Source organism: Aedes albopictus, chromosome 2 (genome assembly GCF_035046485.1).
Source record: "Aedes albopictus strain Foshan chromosome 2, AalbF5, whole genome shotgun sequence".
In the NCBI taxonomy this organism is placed as follows: Eukaryota; Metazoa; Arthropoda; class Insecta; order Diptera; family Culicidae; genus Aedes; species Aedes albopictus.
In genome coordinates, this window is record NC_085137.1 from 377,656,329 (window position 1) to 377,675,405 (window position 19,077).

Sequence of the window (19,077 nt, forward strand, 5' to 3'; positions counted from 1 at the left end):
GGACCCTTAAAAAATTAAGTGAGACGACAGAAAAACACCATTTGATAGATGTTGGATTTGTGGGGTTTTTTCGTCACCGTTGAATTTTATGTTTCGAGATTTGTTGATTTTTTTCGGTGAAAAAAGACTTTCCAAATCGTTTTGGCATAACGTTTCGGCCTACTTCATTCAGCCATCATCAGATCTGTGAACATTTATTGAGTCAAGTTAGTACAATTTTCCTTCTTGGTCTACAATTTGAAATTACCACCCACTTACACAAAACGTTTGTTCTCCACCACTGTGGCCTATCAACTAACCCTAAATCCTATTTCTATGTATATTATTTCGTCAGATTACGTCATGCGGTTCGTCTCGGCTGTGTGCGCTTCGGCAACGTTCGTATTTTGCACACTAGTCCGTTGTACGCTGCGTCTATACCACCACACTCGCGCTGTAGGTTTACAGTGGTGTTATTCCCTAGCAGTTTTATATGGAAGGCCTCCGCGATAGTTCTGCTCTCCTGGTTGTCAATTCTTTCCAGGATCTCGGTTTTTTGGAAGTCGAAATCGTGTCCTTCTTCAATGTGGTGTTGTCCTAGTCCTGTTTTCGCTTCCTTCTTCCTTATGTTATTTCTATGCTCGTTTAGCCGCGTCTCTAACATTCTACCTGTTTGTCCTACGTAAATCTTTCCATCGTCTGATCCGCATGGTACTGCATATACTACATTTTTTGTCTTTTCTTTCGGGATTGGGTCCTTAAGTTTACTGAATATTGTCTGTTTTATTTTGTTACGTGGTTGGTAGGCTAATGTAATGTCGTGTTTGTTTAGGATTTTCGATAGCTTTTCGCTCAGACATGGAATGTAGGGTGTAGAAACATATTTCTTGTCTTGTGTTTGTCTTTCTTCGTGTCTTAAGGTATTATAGTGTCTGTCTGTTCTTTGTTTTAACAATTTGTTAATGAACCAATTTGGGTAGTGGTTTTTTACTAAAATTTGTTTGACTGTCATAATTGTTTTGTGTTATGACAGTCAAACAAATTTTAGTAAAAAACCACTACCCAAATTGGTTCATTAACAAATTGTTAAAACAAAGAACAGACAGACACTATAATACCTTAAGACACGAAGAAAGACAAACACAAGACAAGAAATATGTTTCTACACCCTACATTCCATGTCTGAGCGAAAAGCTATCGAAAATCCTAAACAAACACGACATTACATTAGCCTACCAACCACGTAACAAAATAAAACAGACAATATTTAGTAAACTTAAGGACCCAATCCCGAAAGAAAAGACAAAAAATGTAGTATATGCAGTACCATGCGGATCAGACGATGGAAAGATTTACGTAGGACAAACAGGTAGAATGTTAGAGACGCGGCTAAACGAGCATAGAAATAACATAAGGAAGAAGGAAGCGAAAACAGGACTAGGACAACACCACATTGAAGAAGGACACGATTTCGACTTCCAAAAAACCGAGATCCTGGAAAGAATTGACAACCAGGAGAGCAGAACTATCGCGGAGGCCTTCCATATAAAACTGCTAGGGAATAACACCACTGTAAACCTACAGCGCGAGTGTGGTGGTATAGACGCAGCGTACAACGGACTAGTGTGCAAAATACGAACGTTGCCGAAGCGCACACAGCCGAGACGAACCGCATGACGTAATCTGACGAAATAATATACATAGAAATAGGATTTAGGGTTAGTTGATAGGCCACAGTGGTGGAGAACAAACGTTTTGTGTAAGTGGGTGGTAATTTCAAATTGTAGACCAAGAAGGAAAATTGTACTAACTTGACTCAATAAATGTTCACAGATCTGATGATGGCTGAATGAAGTAGGCCGAAACGTTATGCCAAAACGATTTGGAAAGTCTTTTTTCACCGAAAAAAATCAACAAATCTCGAAACACAGATGTTGGATTTGTTGGTTGACCCAAACAATTGAAGTTTTTTTTTTCAAATTACGCTTAAATGTTCTTATCATAATGCAGCACTTGTCATTAGAAATTATGCTGAAAAATTGATAAACTGGGAAATAAATTTGAGGAAAAGTAATCACGTAATAATGGGATTCAAACTCAAGACTGCTTAATTGTAAAACCCGTGCTTCTATCAACTAAGCTAAGGTGACCTAATTTATGGCCGTAGCGGTAAACACGCAAGTATTCGGCTTGTCAATATTGATGATGATGGGTTCGCTTCCTTGTCGAGCTAGAAACTTTCGTAAACGAAATTTCCTTAACTTCCTCGGGCATAGAGTATCTTTGTGCCTTTCGATATACACACACATGCAAAAGAGTCACTGGCAGATGAAGCTCCCAGTTAATAACTGTGAAAATGCTTATAGAACTCTAAGCTGAGAAGCAGGATTTGACCTATTGGGGACGATACACCAAGAAAAAGAAGATTTTATGGACGTTACCTAATAGTGGAATATTACGTATTATCGTGAATATCATTTTGACTTATGATTTTGTTTATACATACCTTGAATGTTTTGTATCCAAACCTTGTATATTTCAGGCCAACGAAGTCTACATCGAGTTGATTCTGGATTGAAGTAAGATCCCAAAGCGCACTGTTTCAATTGGTAATTTTTAACACTTTACTATGTACTTCCAGTGAGCCAGGCTCAAAAATCATCAAAACCACAACAACATACTCATCGTCCGGTGGTAAGCAACCTGTATCTCGGGAGCTTGTTTTCGACTCCCCGGGAAGCTATGAGGTCCGCCAATCTCGATCCCGCCAGCGAAGCCCGTCCTACGAGAATGCCTCATCCACCGTGAAGAACGTCTCCTACAGTTCCGACAGCAGCGGAATCTACGGAGGCATAAACCGCTCCCGCACGGTGACACCCGTCCGATCCGAACAGTATTACACCGAAACGAGAACAGTTTCGCCCAACTCGGACCTTGCTCCGCGGAACGTCCACTACAACGAAACGGTCAGCGTGGACACGGCTCCGGCATCCAAGGCACTGGCCAATATTCCCTTGTCTGAAGGAATTCTGCCAAGGCCAAACACGAAGGTGACCACCACTGTATGTATTGGAGAAATTCTACTTTTCATCGTGTCAACCCATTGAGAATTGCCCATGCTTTTAGGTACGCACCTACACATACGAACTCCCTCCGGACAGTGAGTTGAATCAGACGTTGTCTTACCGAAACGAATCGTTGCACCAGACATCGAACACAGCAGTGCCAGCTGGTTATCCTGAACGTGATTTGTCGCCAACCCATCATGTCAACCCAAGCTCCAAAACCATCTTGGTAAAAAATGAAACCATCAACACATCCAACAACGTCCAGGAGTATCCAGTACCAACAATGCTAGATCATCAGCTGCCTCCTAACACCGCCAAAACGATCTACTACAAGAAGGATACCAAACACTCAACTACCAACTACTATCCTGAACATCCAACCGGTCCCGGACCACATCCAACCAACTTCAAAGCTATCGCTGGTCCCCCCGGTGGAGATCACCCATCGTATCCACCAGGACCGAACACCTACATCTACCGAGAAGAACGGACCAATACAGCCAACAACCGCTACGGATCTCCGGTCCCGTACAGTGACTATCCGGACCGCAGCGGAAGCTACCCGAGGGAACCACACCACCCAACGACGGTGACGTACAAGTACAGTTCGACCACCACCAACGCCACCCGGAACATTTATCCTCCCCCGGAGGAACGAGAACCACTGCTGCAGCCATTCCCGACCGACGGTATCCCTCAGAACGAAATCGATGGAAATCCTCCGAAGCGGGTGGAAGATCTGATGGCCACACTGGGAGAGGTGAGTTATCCTTGTTATTCCTATTCCATATGACAGTGACTGATTGTGAAAAGGTGGCATTGTGGAAAACATACCAATTTTTTTTCCAATCTCCCAATGCTGAACTTTGATTGCAATGTACATTGTTACCTATCATTTTGATCAGTAATCAACAAGTTTGCATAGCTTCAAGACAGCATTAAACGAGACAACTGCACAATGATTCTGGAACTGACATTTAAAACACTATAGGCCGGAATCTAGGGTATGTGTGCCATCAGTAATCTCACGCCCCCACATTCATCCCATTCGAAAACAAGCGATTGCGGCACCGATTGGTAACGTTCTTTTTGTTTTCATGGGTGCTCACTTCTAACAAAAAAAAAATACAAAAATAAGAAACAAATCAAACAGTGCTTCAATCCTTTGTTTTTCGTAGGATGAAAATGGGAGCCACATGCTTAATAAGGGAACCAATACCCTAATATCCAGAGTCGCGTTCTAAAGATTTCCCAAAAAAATATGTGGCGAAAACAATACAGTTCAAAGATGAAATTTTGACTGATTACAGGTCGGACTCGATTATCCGGAGTCAGGTTCTGATGCTTCTCAAACATATATCAGCGGAACGGAATTCTCTATAAGGGGCCATCCATTAAGTTCGTCACGGTCATAGGGGGAGGAGGGGTTTGTGAAAGTGTGACAAGCAATGTAAATATTAGGTATAGGTCTAGGTATAGGTCTAGGTATAGGTAAAACCCGTACGACGCGTGACGTACTTAATGGATGCTCCCTAAAGCTGAAATTTTGACATTTTGTCAAGCCAACTTTGATTAGTGATCAGTCAAAATTTCAGCTTCTTATATCATTCCATTCACGAGGTGTCGTTTTGGTGAGCACCGAAACCCGACTCCGGATAACCGAGACCGACCTGTATTAACTAACCATAGTTGGTTTAAGGACAGACTTGTTGGAATCCCAAAATGGCTGCCACAATGGCCGATTTTGGCACCTACAGGGGATAGACAAAATGATCGGGACAAGCAAAATTTTCACTTTTCAAAAAATGTTCAACTACCTGTAACTTTTCGAAAAGTGCATCAAATATTCTCAAATTTTTACCATGAGTTCATCAACTAGTTGTGCATCAGTGGTTCAAATTAGGAAAAGATCGGGCCATTCTCCACGAAGTTATAAAGATTCTAGAAAAAGGTAAAATTATCCGAAAGCCAACTTTAAGCTGTTATATCCTCGGATTCAATAAACCGATTGAAGTGAAATTTTGACCATTTATGACTTATAAAATGAACTCTGGAAAACATTTGAATTAGGTAATTTGAAATTTTCAACAAGAGACAAAATTAGGGTGACTGTACCAATTATGGTTATAGTACCAATTATTCGCCATAGTTGATTTTCACCCTTTAACGATGTTAATCAACAAGAAAAAAATTATGAACAACAGACCACGTTTACAAAAGATAGTCGCACTCATTTAAACTCCACATTTTCCTCAAATCATGGTAGAAATAAATAATTTTCCTTGAAATTTCGGCTTCCTTGCACCCTTTTTCGCCATAGTGTACCAGTTATGGCTAACCTCATAAGGAATGCATGCAAATAGTGCGAAAAGGAACCGAAGTTAAAAAATGTATCCATAACTGGTACAGGGTTCCTATCATTGGCACACGCTGTAATCAATACTAAATGTAGTTTTGACTCTGTTTCTATATTTTCTTGTAAAGCAAGGAAACTAAGCTGTCTTTTAGCTTATTGATGACATTCGTTGGTCTTCTCGTTATTTTTGTATAAATAGCTTTCCTTAGGTAGTGCCATAATTGGTACACCCACCCTATAGCAATTTTATTTTATTTACGATTTTTTAGTAAATTGGTCTATTTTTAATATGCATTCTATTACTTTTCCAATTTATTGGTGGCTATGTTGTTACTTTCCTTCAAAACACGTTTATATATAAGTCAATTAGAGGGAAATATAGGAAACTATAATTTGCATCTTGAATTTTGAAGCGATGTTGATATTTTGGAAAATTTGATGTTTTATTAGAAAAATAATCTAATCGTTGTAATTTTCTTCTGTGTTAAAAATATTAAGTTAGGTCAAATGTTTTCCAGAGTGCCCGATCTTTTCTTATTTTGGACCACTGATACACATCTAGTTGATGAACTTACAGTAAAAATTTGAGAATATTTGATGCACTTTTCGAGAAGTTACAGCTAGTTGAACACTTTTTGAAAAGTTAAAATTTTGCCTGTCCCGATCATTTTGTCTATCCCCTGTACTCACGATTTCGAGCAGACAATCTCTTCGTAAACAAAACCAGCGTATTCTAACTTCTTATTTTAAGCTTATTACAAGTGAGTAAGAACAGAATAATGGAATGCACTATTGTTTAAAGCTTGCTTTTTGAGATTTGTGCGTCTGAAGTTTTGATACATTGTTGAAGCGGGATTATAAGACGATTGTCCTTAAGTGGACCTGGTGTTATGGTTAAAGCACGTGAGTTTCACGCCGAATACCTGGGGTAGAAGCACACTCTCGACATACACTCGGAAGGGAAATAAAGTGTAGATCCCGAGATGAACTAGTAGGTTTGAGGAAATGCCAAAATATCAGCTTTATACAGTACTATAATCGCCAGATTTATATTTGAGAAGTTTTGGAACGCGACTCTGAATAATCGAATTGAAACCTCTAAATGGTTTTGTTCAGCTTCATGATTGACTGCTTACATTTGGTCAATTCTAATACATCGACCAGCACTATACAACTGAATTACCTCTTTTAGCTTCTATTATACAGCAGGTATACACATTAGAGTGAGTGGGTCATCGTTTATATGGAAAAATGAAAAATTCAATGGTATCCCATCAGATCAAAGCTTTTTTGATCCCATTTCAGGACCCAAATAAGTATGCAAAATTTGACCACGTTTGGTTATGTCTACGTTTTGCACATCGCGTTTGAAGTTTATCGGTTAAAAAGTATCAGACAAACTTTTTCAACTTATGACAAAAATGCAAAAAAGTATGTTTTCCCATACATAAGCCCATACAAATTTCAATTGCAATGCGCAAAGTGTAGACGCAACCGATCGTGCTCAAAATTTGCACAGATACTCAGGACCCGAAACGGAACCAAAAAAGCTTTGATCTGAGAAAACGGTTCCGATGACCCAAACTAATACACATGGTACACAAATTATGCAACGTTATAATCGACCACTTCAGACCCCCTCCCTCCACCTTGAAACGCTTTTTGTATGAAAACCTTAATTTTTTTGTATAGACCGTAAGGCTGCCCTAGACTACTTCCTCCCCCTTTAGGCGTTACGTAGTTTGTGTACGATGCCATACTTGTAGTCACGTCTAGTATAGTCTAATCTGGTCTAGTCTAGTTTATACATACACAGCCATTCATGGGAGGAATCCTGGAAAATGACTAGTTCCATCGTTTTTGCTTCTCATTATTAATGCTTGCAGTATATCGGAAATGTATTACAAGCATTAAAATGGCCAGGCCTACTGTGCAGCATTGTAATAATTTATGTAGACATCAAGTCAGAAGTTCATTATTCAATAAGATCATAGAACGGGGATGTCTCTTTCCAACCACTCCATATATATACTCAGTAGCAAAAAAAAGCCGAGGCGATTTTTTCTCCTAAAATGCGCCACGTTCAATCTGCTGCAACTTTGGCAATTATCAATATTTTTGGCTGAAAATTTTACCACTTCATCATCAATATATTGATAATGTATGGTCAAAATTTCATATTGATAGAAATCATATATTTTGAGTTATAACAACTTGTATTAAAAAAAAACATTTTTGGACATCCTTTTTTCAAAAATCCGTATTTCAGAGGAAAATTTAAGTAGCTTCATAAAAATTTCACTGCAGCGTCAGTAAGTATAGGATATATTGTGGTCAAAATTTGAAATGTTTTCATCAAGCGGTTTGGGCCACAGAAATCGTCAAAGTTGAAATACCACTGTGGGTGCCTACAGTTTTCACTCCATATTGACCACGTTGAAACATCGGTGCAGAAAAAAAGCCGAAGTCAATTCGTTCCATTAATATTTAGATCTAAGCTTTAAAAAACAATCCATATTAGGGAGCATCCATTAAGTACGTCACGCTAAAATTGGGAATTTTCGACCCCCCCTCCCCCCTGCGTACGGGTTTTTCCAATACCTAATACATTGCTTGTCACATTTTCACAAACCCCCCCCCTCCCCCCTAGGACCGTGACGTACTAAATGGATGGCCCCTTATATGCCATATTTTTATAAATTTTCGTGTGGTTTGCTAGTTGTTTATGACATTCTACTCGTAACACATAGTGCGTTACGAGTTACACGTAATGCGTTACAAACATACGTATATTAGTGAATATACAAGTAGTTTGTATAATTTACAAATTTTGGCTACTGTTTAAACCTTAACATAAGCAAACAAGTGATGTTACATGCCTTTCTATATCATACTTTGTAGTTCTAAATTCTACCCCAAAACTTGTTTACTAACAATTATTTTTTACAGTTGCTAAAATTTGTAAATTATACAAACTACTTGTATATATTCACTAACATATGTATGTTTGTAACGCATTACGTGTAACGCGTAACGCACTATGTGTTACGTGCAGAATGTCATGAACAACTAGCAAACCACACGAAAATTTATAAAAATATGTCATATAATATGGATTGTTTATTAAAACTTAGATCTAAACATTAATGGAACGAATTAACCTCGGCTTTTTTTCTGCACCGATGTTTCAGCGTGGTCAATATGGAGTGAAAACTGTAGGCACCCACAGTGGTACTTCAACTTTGACGATTTCTGTGGCTCAAACCGCTTGATGAAATCATTTCAAATTTTGACCACAACATTTCCTATATTTACTGACGCTGCAGTGAAATTTTTATGAAGCTACTTAAATTTTTCACTGAAATACGGATTTTTGAAAAAAAGTATGTCCAAAAATGGTTTTTTTCATATAAGTTGTTATAACTCAAAATATATAATTTGTATCAATTTGAAATATTGTCTATACATTATCAATATATTGATGATGAAGTGGTAAAATTTTCAGCCAAAAATATTGATAATTGACAAAGTTGCAGCAGATTGAACATGACGGATTTTGGAAGAATAATTCAACTCGGCTTTTTTTTGCAACTGAGTGTAGTTTTGAAATATAGACGTTGAGAGTAACCAGACTAAGAAAGTTAATGTCCCTCCATTGATCTTTTTTCTCTTGGGAAGGGAAAAAGGTATTTCCTCTTTATATCCTGGATCAGAAGCCTAGGCTTTAGCGCCAACAAAGTTGATTTCATCATCTGAGGTACAAAACGATTCACAAGCTTGGTATTAAACTATTTGCCATGCCACTTCGATCTACTTTACAAAAACGAGTTGAATTTGCTAAAATTGTTTCGTTTTTCATGTGAAAATCGTTTTTTATTCAATATTAGCTGTCCTGGCATACGTCGTACTGCCTGCCTAGTGTGTTTTTGATATACAGCTCCATAGGGACGTCCCACACAAATTCATCTGTATGGGAGCTCCCCGTTCCAGAGACCGGAGAGGTTGATTGATTGATTTGTCTTTATTGAAGAGACTTTCAGCCCTTGGCTGGTTCGTCTCTATCCGGAGAGGTCCCGCACCAAGCTAAGAAACTTCCCTGGCCCCAAAACTACCCACATACAAAATTTCACACCGATTGGTCCTGTAGTTTTCGAATCCATAAGGGTCAGACGAACAGACAGAAATTCATTTTTATAAATATAGATAAATAATTTTATGTGTTGATTTTTTCGCAATACTTTGTTTGGAGCACCTTTAGAGCACTCAAAACTCATAATTTTGTCAGAGACTTCAAATTTGTATTCCATCGATTTTAGGAGCTACAACTGCTTTTCCTTACAAAATATCACATTTTCAAAATTCAATAAAAAGTTTCAACAAAAATAATACTTACAGTTTTTCACCATGAATAGAACAGAGTGCAATCTTTTCAATGCAATCAAAAGATTGCTCCTTTTTAAGGTGTGACATAAAAAAAGTATTTTTTTGGAGAAAAAAAAACTAATAACTTCTTAACCATGAGGATAGAACATTGAGCTTTTTTCGAAAAAAAAATGGGTCGTTTATAGTTTTAAAAGTTCTCAGAACAAAGTTTCCAAGAGAAACGAATGAATTAAAAGTGTTTGTAATCTGAATTTCAGGGATCACCCTAACATAATTCTAAAAAAAATATTAGTTAAGAATCATAGAAGATACACAGATCGAAAAAAGAGTGTAAAATTCTGTGACATATGATGCACATGATTGGAGCGTGGGATATCACAGAAATTTACATGACATATCATGTAAAAGCCATAAAATATCATGTAAACTTCCATTTTATGTCATGTGAGGAATTCCACGGAGTCATGTCAGTCGATCCTGAGCGACCATTTCAAAAATATCTGAAACTTTGCACAGTTTTTCAATTTCATCTAAATCGCCATTTTTCGATATCAAACCTTCATATTCACTCACGACTAACTTTTCAAAAGGGTGTATGCGAAAATAGTTCAAAAATATTCTAAAAGCTGTACAGCAAAAACGGATTGTTCGATTGTTATGAATTTTTCAGCAAAGTTAGATAACTAAATGATGATTCCTTAGAAAATATACACTGAAAAAAATTTCTTTTTTTGTATAAAAAAAATATGATCTTTGTCACAAAAACTCAAATATCTCAGAACCCTATCTTTTTACCAACGTCAATTTTTTAGGGAAAATAGCCTATTATATCAGCTATCTACCATAAAATTTTGGTGATGGTAAACTGATAAACAAAAAAGTTATGACATTTCAAACATTTCACAATTTTTACATTTAGTAACAAAAAAAAATTTTTTTTCTGTGTAAATTATTTCGAGAACTATATTTTGATGCTGATTTTATTGTAAAGGCTACCGCATGAATTAAACAAGTTGTTTTCATGATATTTTTGTTTGATTATTTATAATTACTATAGTATCTATTTGAACCTTACACGCGATCCAGTGTTGTGATCAAAAATATTGAGATTGTCATACTTTTTATTGTACGTGACTGGTGAAAAAATCCCTTGATAGTGTTGAAAAGCTGTTGATCATAAGAAAAATGGAATTAAACTTATTTTGAACACGAAAGCTGCATAATAAAAGTTTTATATATACGCGTATACGTCTAGTTGATCTGCAAAAAAATACCTCTTAGGGTCGATTTCTTCACCCTGGCTTAGGCGTTAAGCCAGGTTTAACTATATGGGTAAGCCTGGCTTACGGGTTAAGCCGAGGTGAAGAAATCGGCCCTTAGAGAACAGACTTTATGATCGGAAAAATGCGAGTAACTTCAACAACAACAAATGCATGAGAGGTACATACCACAGACAAACAGACAAAACGCCTAGAACAATTTTCGTGAAAATCCATCGCCCAGTTCACACTACCACCACCTGGTGGAAATGTTTCACGAAACACTGCGTTGTGCAATATCGTCATCAGAAGGCGCTAGTGTGAAACGTCAAACGCAAAGAAAAACGATGGGCACTCTTCTGGTTATGAAAGCCACAACCAAGATTCAAAATGATCGTTAAAGGCGTGGTCAATGAAAATTTCGTCAGTGTTACGTTTGTTTGTCTGTATACTAGGGTGGCCCACACTTATATGAAAAACAAAAATTTCGAAAAATGCTAAGTCTTACCTCCTAAATAAGTTGTTTTGGACTCCCAGAAGCTACGTTCAAAATTTGAGTAAAATCGGTTGAGCCTAAGGGGGCGCTCAAAACGCTTGAAGTTTATATGGGAAAACTTGGCCAAATGTTTGTAGAAATTTTAAGTTTTCTAATTTTGCCGCTAGGTGGCGCTGTAAGCGTTCAATAATCAAACCCTTTGGTATTATTGTAGGTGACTATATGCCAAACAACTTTGTCGAAGACCGCAAAGTGATCCGACGCCTGTGAAAAAAGTTATACCCTAGGCAAAGTGAGGCAAAGTAGTGAGATTTCATTATTGATATTATTCTTTTACATGTATTGGAAAAACAACAATAAAGTTTATCCTCACTTTACCAATTGTATAACTTTTTTCACAGAAGTTGGATCACTTTGCGGTCTTCGACAAAGTTGTTTGGCATATAGTCACCTACAATAAGACCAAAGGGTTTGATTATTGAACGCTTACAGCGCCACCTGGCGGCAAAATTCGAAAACTTAAAATTTCTGCATACATTTGGCCAAGTTTTCCCATACAAACTTCAAGCGTTTTGAGCGCCCCCTTAGGCTCAACCGATTTTGCTCAAATTTTGAACGTAGCTTCTGGGACTCCAAAACAACTGATTTAGAAGGTAAGACTTGGCATTTTTCGAAATTTTTGTTTTTCATATAAGTGTGGGCCACCTTACAGTATACATACCATGAAAATGCTCACGAAAAAGCAAAAAAAAACCACCGCTATGGATATTAAAAATTTTATAGTAAATTTTTTCTTCGTCCAAGCAAACAACACCAAACTAGTCAGTTAAAACTAATAAGTGATTTTGTTTATTATAATCTAACGAACAACATGAACAGTCGCTTTCTCAAAGGTCTTCAACTCAACGCTCTCTTGTAGACCGCTTGTGAAAAAAAATGTTCAAAAGAGTTACGAAATCTCATAGATAAACTGAAAGAGACTGGTTATGCCCAAATTGAATACAAATTTACGCATTTGCACGTCCTACCGTCTAGACTTTGACAAACGAGCCATCTGTATATCATCGGTAAAGCAGGGCACAGGAAGTTCGAAAACGACAACAACTGAGAAATTGCCAGAAGTGCTAAGTGCAGAGAGTCATGCCACCGTACCATCAGCGACATCTGTTTAAACAATTTAATCACGCCTCTTTTCAAAAATGCTTTGAAATATACTTCAACATTTATACCCATTTCAATATTTTTAACGTTGCAAAACACACTTTCAACATTCATCTTGAAAAAGAGGGAAAACACTTGTCCTCAAATGTAACAGCAAATTAATCAATAAACGACTAATGCGCGGAGGGCGTGATAAAATCGGAACAGTACTGTACATATAATATACATAATACATAATAAAAACAGATTGTTTTACTCACGCAAGGCCATTAACAATAAAATCAGCATCAAACTGCGCTTTCCGGCCGAAATAATTTACACTAAAAAAAATTATTACTAAATGTGAAAATTGTGGAATGTTTGAATTGTCATAACTTTTTTGTTTATTAGTTTATCATCACCAAATTTTTATGGTAGATTGCTAATACAATGGACCGTTTTCCCTAAAAAATTACATTGGTAAGAAGATAGGGTTTTGAGATATTTGAGTTTTTGTGACAAAAATGATATTTTTTAATGTTAAAAAAAGATTTTTTTTCACAGTTTTTTCTTAGGAATCACCATTTAGTTATCTAACTTTGCTGAACAATAAAATCTGCATCTAACTGCGATTTCTGATCGAAATAATTTACACAGAAAAAAATATTTACCAAATGTGAAAATTGTGAAATGTTTGAAATGTTATAACTTTTTTGTTTATTAGTTTACCATCACCAAATTTTTATGGTAGATTGCTAATACAATGGACCGTCTTCCCTAAAAAAAATACGTTGGTAAAAAGATAGGGTTTTGAGATATTTGAGTTTTTGTGACAAAAATGATATTTTTTAATGTTAAAAAAGATGTTTTTTCACAGTGTATATTTTCTTAGGAATCACCATTTAGTTATCTAACTTTGCTGAAAAATTTATTGCAATCGAACGAACCATTTTGGCTGTGCAGATTTTTGAATAGTGGAGATGAACCAGCCTCGGGCTGAAAATCTCCCTAATAAAGCTAATAATAATAATTTTTGAATATTTTTGAACCATTTTCACATACACCCTTTTGAAAAGTTAGTCGTGATTCAAAATAAAAATTTGATATCGGAAAATGACGATTTAGATGGAACTTAAAAACTGTGCAAAGTTTCAGTTCAATAGAAAATCATGAATTAAAAAATTTCCTTAATTTTGATGCTGTTGCTTGGAATCGCTCGTAATTCAGCATGACTCTGTGTGTTTACACGACATATAACACAACTTTACATAATATATCATGTAAACCATCATAACACTAAGTTTACATTATTAAATTGAAGTTTACATGACGTGTAAATCTCATTATTTTTGTCTGTGTAGAATTATGGTTTCTTCGACAAACTTGCTCCACAGTATTTCTTCTACAACTTTGTAGTACATTTTGACGTATTTGTAACTGTTGAAAAACAGATGTTTGGATCAGCGAAACTAGAGGGATTACCCTAGTTTCACAAAGATGAGGGTTAAGGTCAAACAATAAGAAAAAACTTTCTCAAAGACACCTCTCTCTCTCTCTCTTCTTGGCATAACGTCCTCACTGGGACAAAGCCTGCTTCTCAGCTTAGTGTTCAATGAGCACTTCCACAGTTTTTTACTGAGAGCTTCCTCTGCCAATGACCATTTTGCATGTGTATATCGTGTGGCAGGCACGAAGATACTCTATGCCCAAGGAAGTCAAGGAAATTTCCTTTTACGAAAAGATCCTGGACCGACCGGGAATCGAACCCGTCACCCTCAGCATGGTCATGCTGAATACCCGTGCGTTTACCGCCTCGGCTATATGGGCCCTCAAAGACACCATGCATCTCAAATTAAAGGTTTAGGCAGAAACATTGTTGTCATTGTAAATATGGCTCACGTTATAACATGTAAGACTAGAGTAACGATGGATTTGTAAACATATTTAATATGAGCACATGCATTTTGGCTCGCTTTGCCTTCGCTACTATTCGATATTTGGCCTCATTGGGAGATTCCCCACGCGTCAACTTGGATGAATTTTGAATGCTCTTTTAATCCACCGTTTTGAATATCTTCGAATTTCGCCCTAGAAGATTCAAAAATCACAGATTTGGTCTAGAAAAAGTATCGTAGTTTTGACATATAACATAAATTTCACTTACTTTTTTGCGCCATCCTTAAATAACTCCTTTCTATTACCAAAGTGTCAAAATAGTGTGCTACAGTTAGCGAAATTTCACAAACACTAGATTTGAACTTTTGCCCCAGTGCCTCAAAGTTCGAATAAGACGCACACATACAGAAAGTGTTGTAACTCAAAACTAAAAAGACATTTGGCGTAACTTTGGTTTTTTTTTACAGAAATTGCATTCTCAACCTTACTCTATAGATTTTTCAAAATAAGCCCCACCCTACCGTAAAGATCAGTAAATTTGAAGATATTCATCATGGTGGCTCCAGAGAGGATTCAGAACTTCATCCAAATGGACGCGTAGGAGATGCCACAATGAGGCCAAATACAAATATAAATGATTGCTGGTTGAATTGTAGTGAAGGCAAAGCAAGCATAAACATGCTAATACATATTGAATATGACGTGCAATCTACCTGCATCTACAGTATTAGAAAACGTTTGCTGATTACTATACAACAAATCTGGAAATTTAACACGCAGTCACAAATTGTATACAGTTTTAATTTCCATTGAGGTCAAGTAATTTCATAAGTAGTGTTTAGAGTTGCTGTTGGAAATAAAAAAAAGGACAACTCTGAATCGCTATAGCTCAAAAACAAAATTACACTGGAGTCATACCTATAAGTCATCGGTAAATAGATAAAGCCCGAAGCTCACGACAATTAAAAAATAATTCGACCTGCTACCAGTGAATCAAAATTCAACCATCGCGCAACAATAATGACAATGTCGCAACCTGTATTTGTTGCGACAAACAAACCCATCGGTAAACACTGCAACTCTGGTGAAGCTCTATCATCAAATAGTTTCGACTTTGGGTTAGCAATAATTGATTATTCACGAGTTGAAAAGTACGCAACAAATTCAGCTTCCGTTTTGTCTGCAACAAAAACTTTCGAGATCATGTCATTATCTGTTACCAGTAGGGATAAAGAGTAATCGTCGCACCTTCTTTGTTGCTTGTTTTGTGCCTCTTTTGTCTGACAATTCTCTTCACTGCCTGCTACACATACTCGATGGTGCTCTCGATTGCATTATTGATGGCTGCTTTGACCACGCACTCCAGCAATCTTCTAGAGAGGCCACATCGAGCTCACCTTCGTCTGGCAACGCTGAATCGAGATACTAGAAAAGCGTCTCTACTCTCTAGCCATTGTTCTCAAATTCGTTCTAGGATGCCATTTAAAATTTTCATTAATAATTCCTCCAGAAAACACTACAAGAATTTATCCAGAAGCTCTTTCAGTATTCCTTCAGAACATTTTCGCATTACGATTTGAAAACAATCTTCAAAAATGGCTCCAAAGATAGAGAACACCATTTTTAGATTGCTATTGCTATTCCTAAGAAAACTCCTTCAGATTTTTTTTTCTAGGAATTGCTCAGAGGATTTCTCTGGTGTTTGTACAAAGGATTCTTTCAGAAGTCTCTCCCACATCCCACCTGATATTTCCTTGAGGACGTCTCTAAAAATTCTTCTAAGGTTTACTCATGTAAAGATATCAATACAAACCCGTCTGAACATTCTTCCAGAAATTCTTCCAAAGCTTTTCAGGGGACTCTCAATAATATCTACCAGTTATTTATTTTTATGTTCAAACTAATGCATTACAATAACTTCCCGAATGTTGAAGCCTTTTGTTAGGAAGTCAAAGAGCCTTTTTAAAATGCCTCTAGACAATTTTGGAAGCATTCCTTCGAAAGTATGGGAAGCATGTCTGGGCAAACTGTGGAAAGTCATTTCTTGGGAACAGAGTCGGATCTAAGGGGGGGCTGGGGGTTGGCAGGGCCCCGGGCCCCCACATTTTAGGGGCTCCCACAAACTTTTTTCTGGATGCTAAAATTAGTTTTATTTTTCATTTTGCTCAAGTACTGTTCGAAAAGAGTACCCAAGTAACACACATGTTATATAAAAGATACGACAGCGCAAGTTTTGGTTGTATAGAAGTTTATTTTACGTTATTTCAACACAATGTTAGAATTACGCAAAATAAACTTCTATACAACCAAAACTTGCGCTGTCGTAACTCTATTATAACATGTGTGTTGCTTGGGTACTGTCTGAGATTGCCAAAATTGAGTCTATGTAGTTTTTGAACAGCGCTCGGATCATAATATATGACCCCTCCGAACCCGTGGAGATGAAAGGGCCTTGCCTTATTTCCAAGCTTCTTGTTGATAATGTTCTAAAAATAATTTCCGTTTAATTTCAACTGTTTCACATTCGAAAAAAAGCTCCATGACTGTTTCAGACATTTCAATGTGCTGAATTTTAATTATTTATGTTAAAACATAAAACATAAATTGATTATTTTATGCATGAATAGTGACTTTCAAGACCGTCATGCACACAATCGTTTCATCCACACAATCGTTCTCCATCCTAGCCGCTAAATCCTCACTAGTCACTACCCTTCAACATTCAAATGCACTTCAACCTGCTGCTTGTTTCTATTTCCAGAACGGACAAATTACGTACATGTCAAAGCACACCACTCACTCCTCCGCAAACGGCACCGGTCCGAAAAAGCTCCGCGAAGCGTCCCCGCCGAAGGTAACCGTGGTGGAGGAACCGGTTGATAGCAAAAACGTGCCCATTTCCTCGAAGAACGTTGCCGGCCCGCCAGTGTACTATCCCCCGGGGCACGAGATGTTTGCCAAGAAGGAAAGCGAAGCTGCCGCGTGGCGAGCTCAGGTAAGCGCAGTATTTCGGCAGCGTTCGTTGGTTTAGTCTTAATTTGAAAACTATGTACATTTCCCAGGGAGAGTACGCCAAGGCAAGCGGAAAGTACATGTACGAAGCGGAGAGCAAATCCAAGACCACATCCAAGTCCGGAGCAGCCGTTGTGCCCGTTTGTCTGCCGCTGTGCTGTGCCATGCCCTGCAGCATTATGTAATGTAAAATGTTGAGCGTCGAGCTTTATTTTCGTGGTATCGCAGCAACTAGAGCCCCCAAGGTGCCCGCTCATCGCCTGCGCCTCTTTGGAGCAGCTGACCCTGTTTACTTAAAACCGATTAACAAGTCAACGTTAACATTTTGTGTTTGGAATACAACGACGGAAAAATGTGCCATTGTCAGTTTTAATCTCTTTTGGATAAACCTAACAAACCGCTGAAGAAATCTAAACGATAATAGCATTCGTTTTAAGAACTTCATTTTATATTGGATAGACAAAAGCAATTTGTAAAATTTCGGAACGCTTGAAGTGCCTAAAGCAACAGTGCCAATTAACGATATTATTTTGTTGTTTTCGTATACACGCTAATACAATATGCAAATAAACAGTGATAAAAAGTCGGTCGGTTGTGATTTCATTGCGGTGTTGTCCCAATTTATTTTGATTTCGATGTTATGTCATTTAAAATTCATTGATGTATTTGAGAGTCACAAGTAAATTGAATATTGTGAGGTGTTGGTAACCCTATGGAGGAGATGCTAACAGACATCATGCACGGAAGCATTTCGGCTTCCGAAGCATGACAGTTGATAGGCACGACCTCGGGCACGACAGTGTGGCCGCACAGCACTCGGCCTCTTTCTCTTGCAGACCGTCGTCGAAGCCACACGCATAGGTGAGTTGCTCCCAGCGGAGCCCATCGGTTTCCGCTGATCAACCCGCCATTCAGTTGGTATGATCGGCGGAATTTCACATTGGCGATACTGCCAGGTTTGCCATTAAAACAATGGTAAGCAAATAATGCGAAACTGGAAAAGTTTTTCCCGTCGAAAATGAGCTTTCCCGCGGATCGGTACGACCGCATTTCTGGGAAATGCATTTTGCCTCAACAGTAGTGAAAAGGGACATTCACTAACTGTACAAAAAAAAAAAAAAAGCTCGAAGGGAAAAATGGAGAGACGCTTTGTTTCCTCGTGAAAAAAGAGCTTTCCCGCGGATCGGTACGACCGCATTTCTGGGAAATGCATTCTGCCTCAACAGTAGTGGAAAGGGACATTCACTAACAGTAAGAAAAAAACGAATGAAAAACTGAAACGAGATGCTTTGAAAAATCTGGAAGACAGCAAAATGCTTCACAAAATGGCGTTATTGGATGGAAAACCAGAGCACTTTGAGGTGGCGTGAAAAGGGACATTCACTCCAACGAAATTGGAAATGAATCTGAATAAAGACAATGGAGTAAAAAGGGACATTTACTCATTGATTTTGACTAGGCCACCGAGTTTTGGAAATGGATCCGAAA

General features: G+C 37.7%; 1 protein-coding gene across 3 annotated transcripts in view; it reads left to right on the top strand.

Moving 5' to 3' along the window:
- The window catches only part of LOC109422889 (uncharacterized), a 93,112-nt gene extending 74,937 nt beyond the window's left edge, over window positions 1-18,175 (top strand). For all 3 annotated transcript variants that reach the window (XM_062853026.1, XM_062853028.1, XM_062853027.1), the window contains exons 6-10: window positions 2,522-2,558; window positions 2,621-3,041; window positions 3,106-3,807; window positions 17,339-17,572; window positions 17,640-18,175. In XM_062853026.1, coding sequence (XP_062709010.1) covers window positions 2,522-2,558; window positions 2,621-3,041; window positions 3,106-3,807; window positions 17,339-17,572; window positions 17,640-17,774 — 1,529 coding nt within the window. In that variant the 3' untranslated portion in view covers window positions 17,775-18,175. The remainder of the gene's footprint in view (window positions 1-2,521; window positions 2,559-2,620; window positions 3,042-3,105; window positions 3,808-17,338; window positions 17,573-17,639) is intronic.
- Window positions 18,176-19,077: the final 902 nt, after the last annotated feature.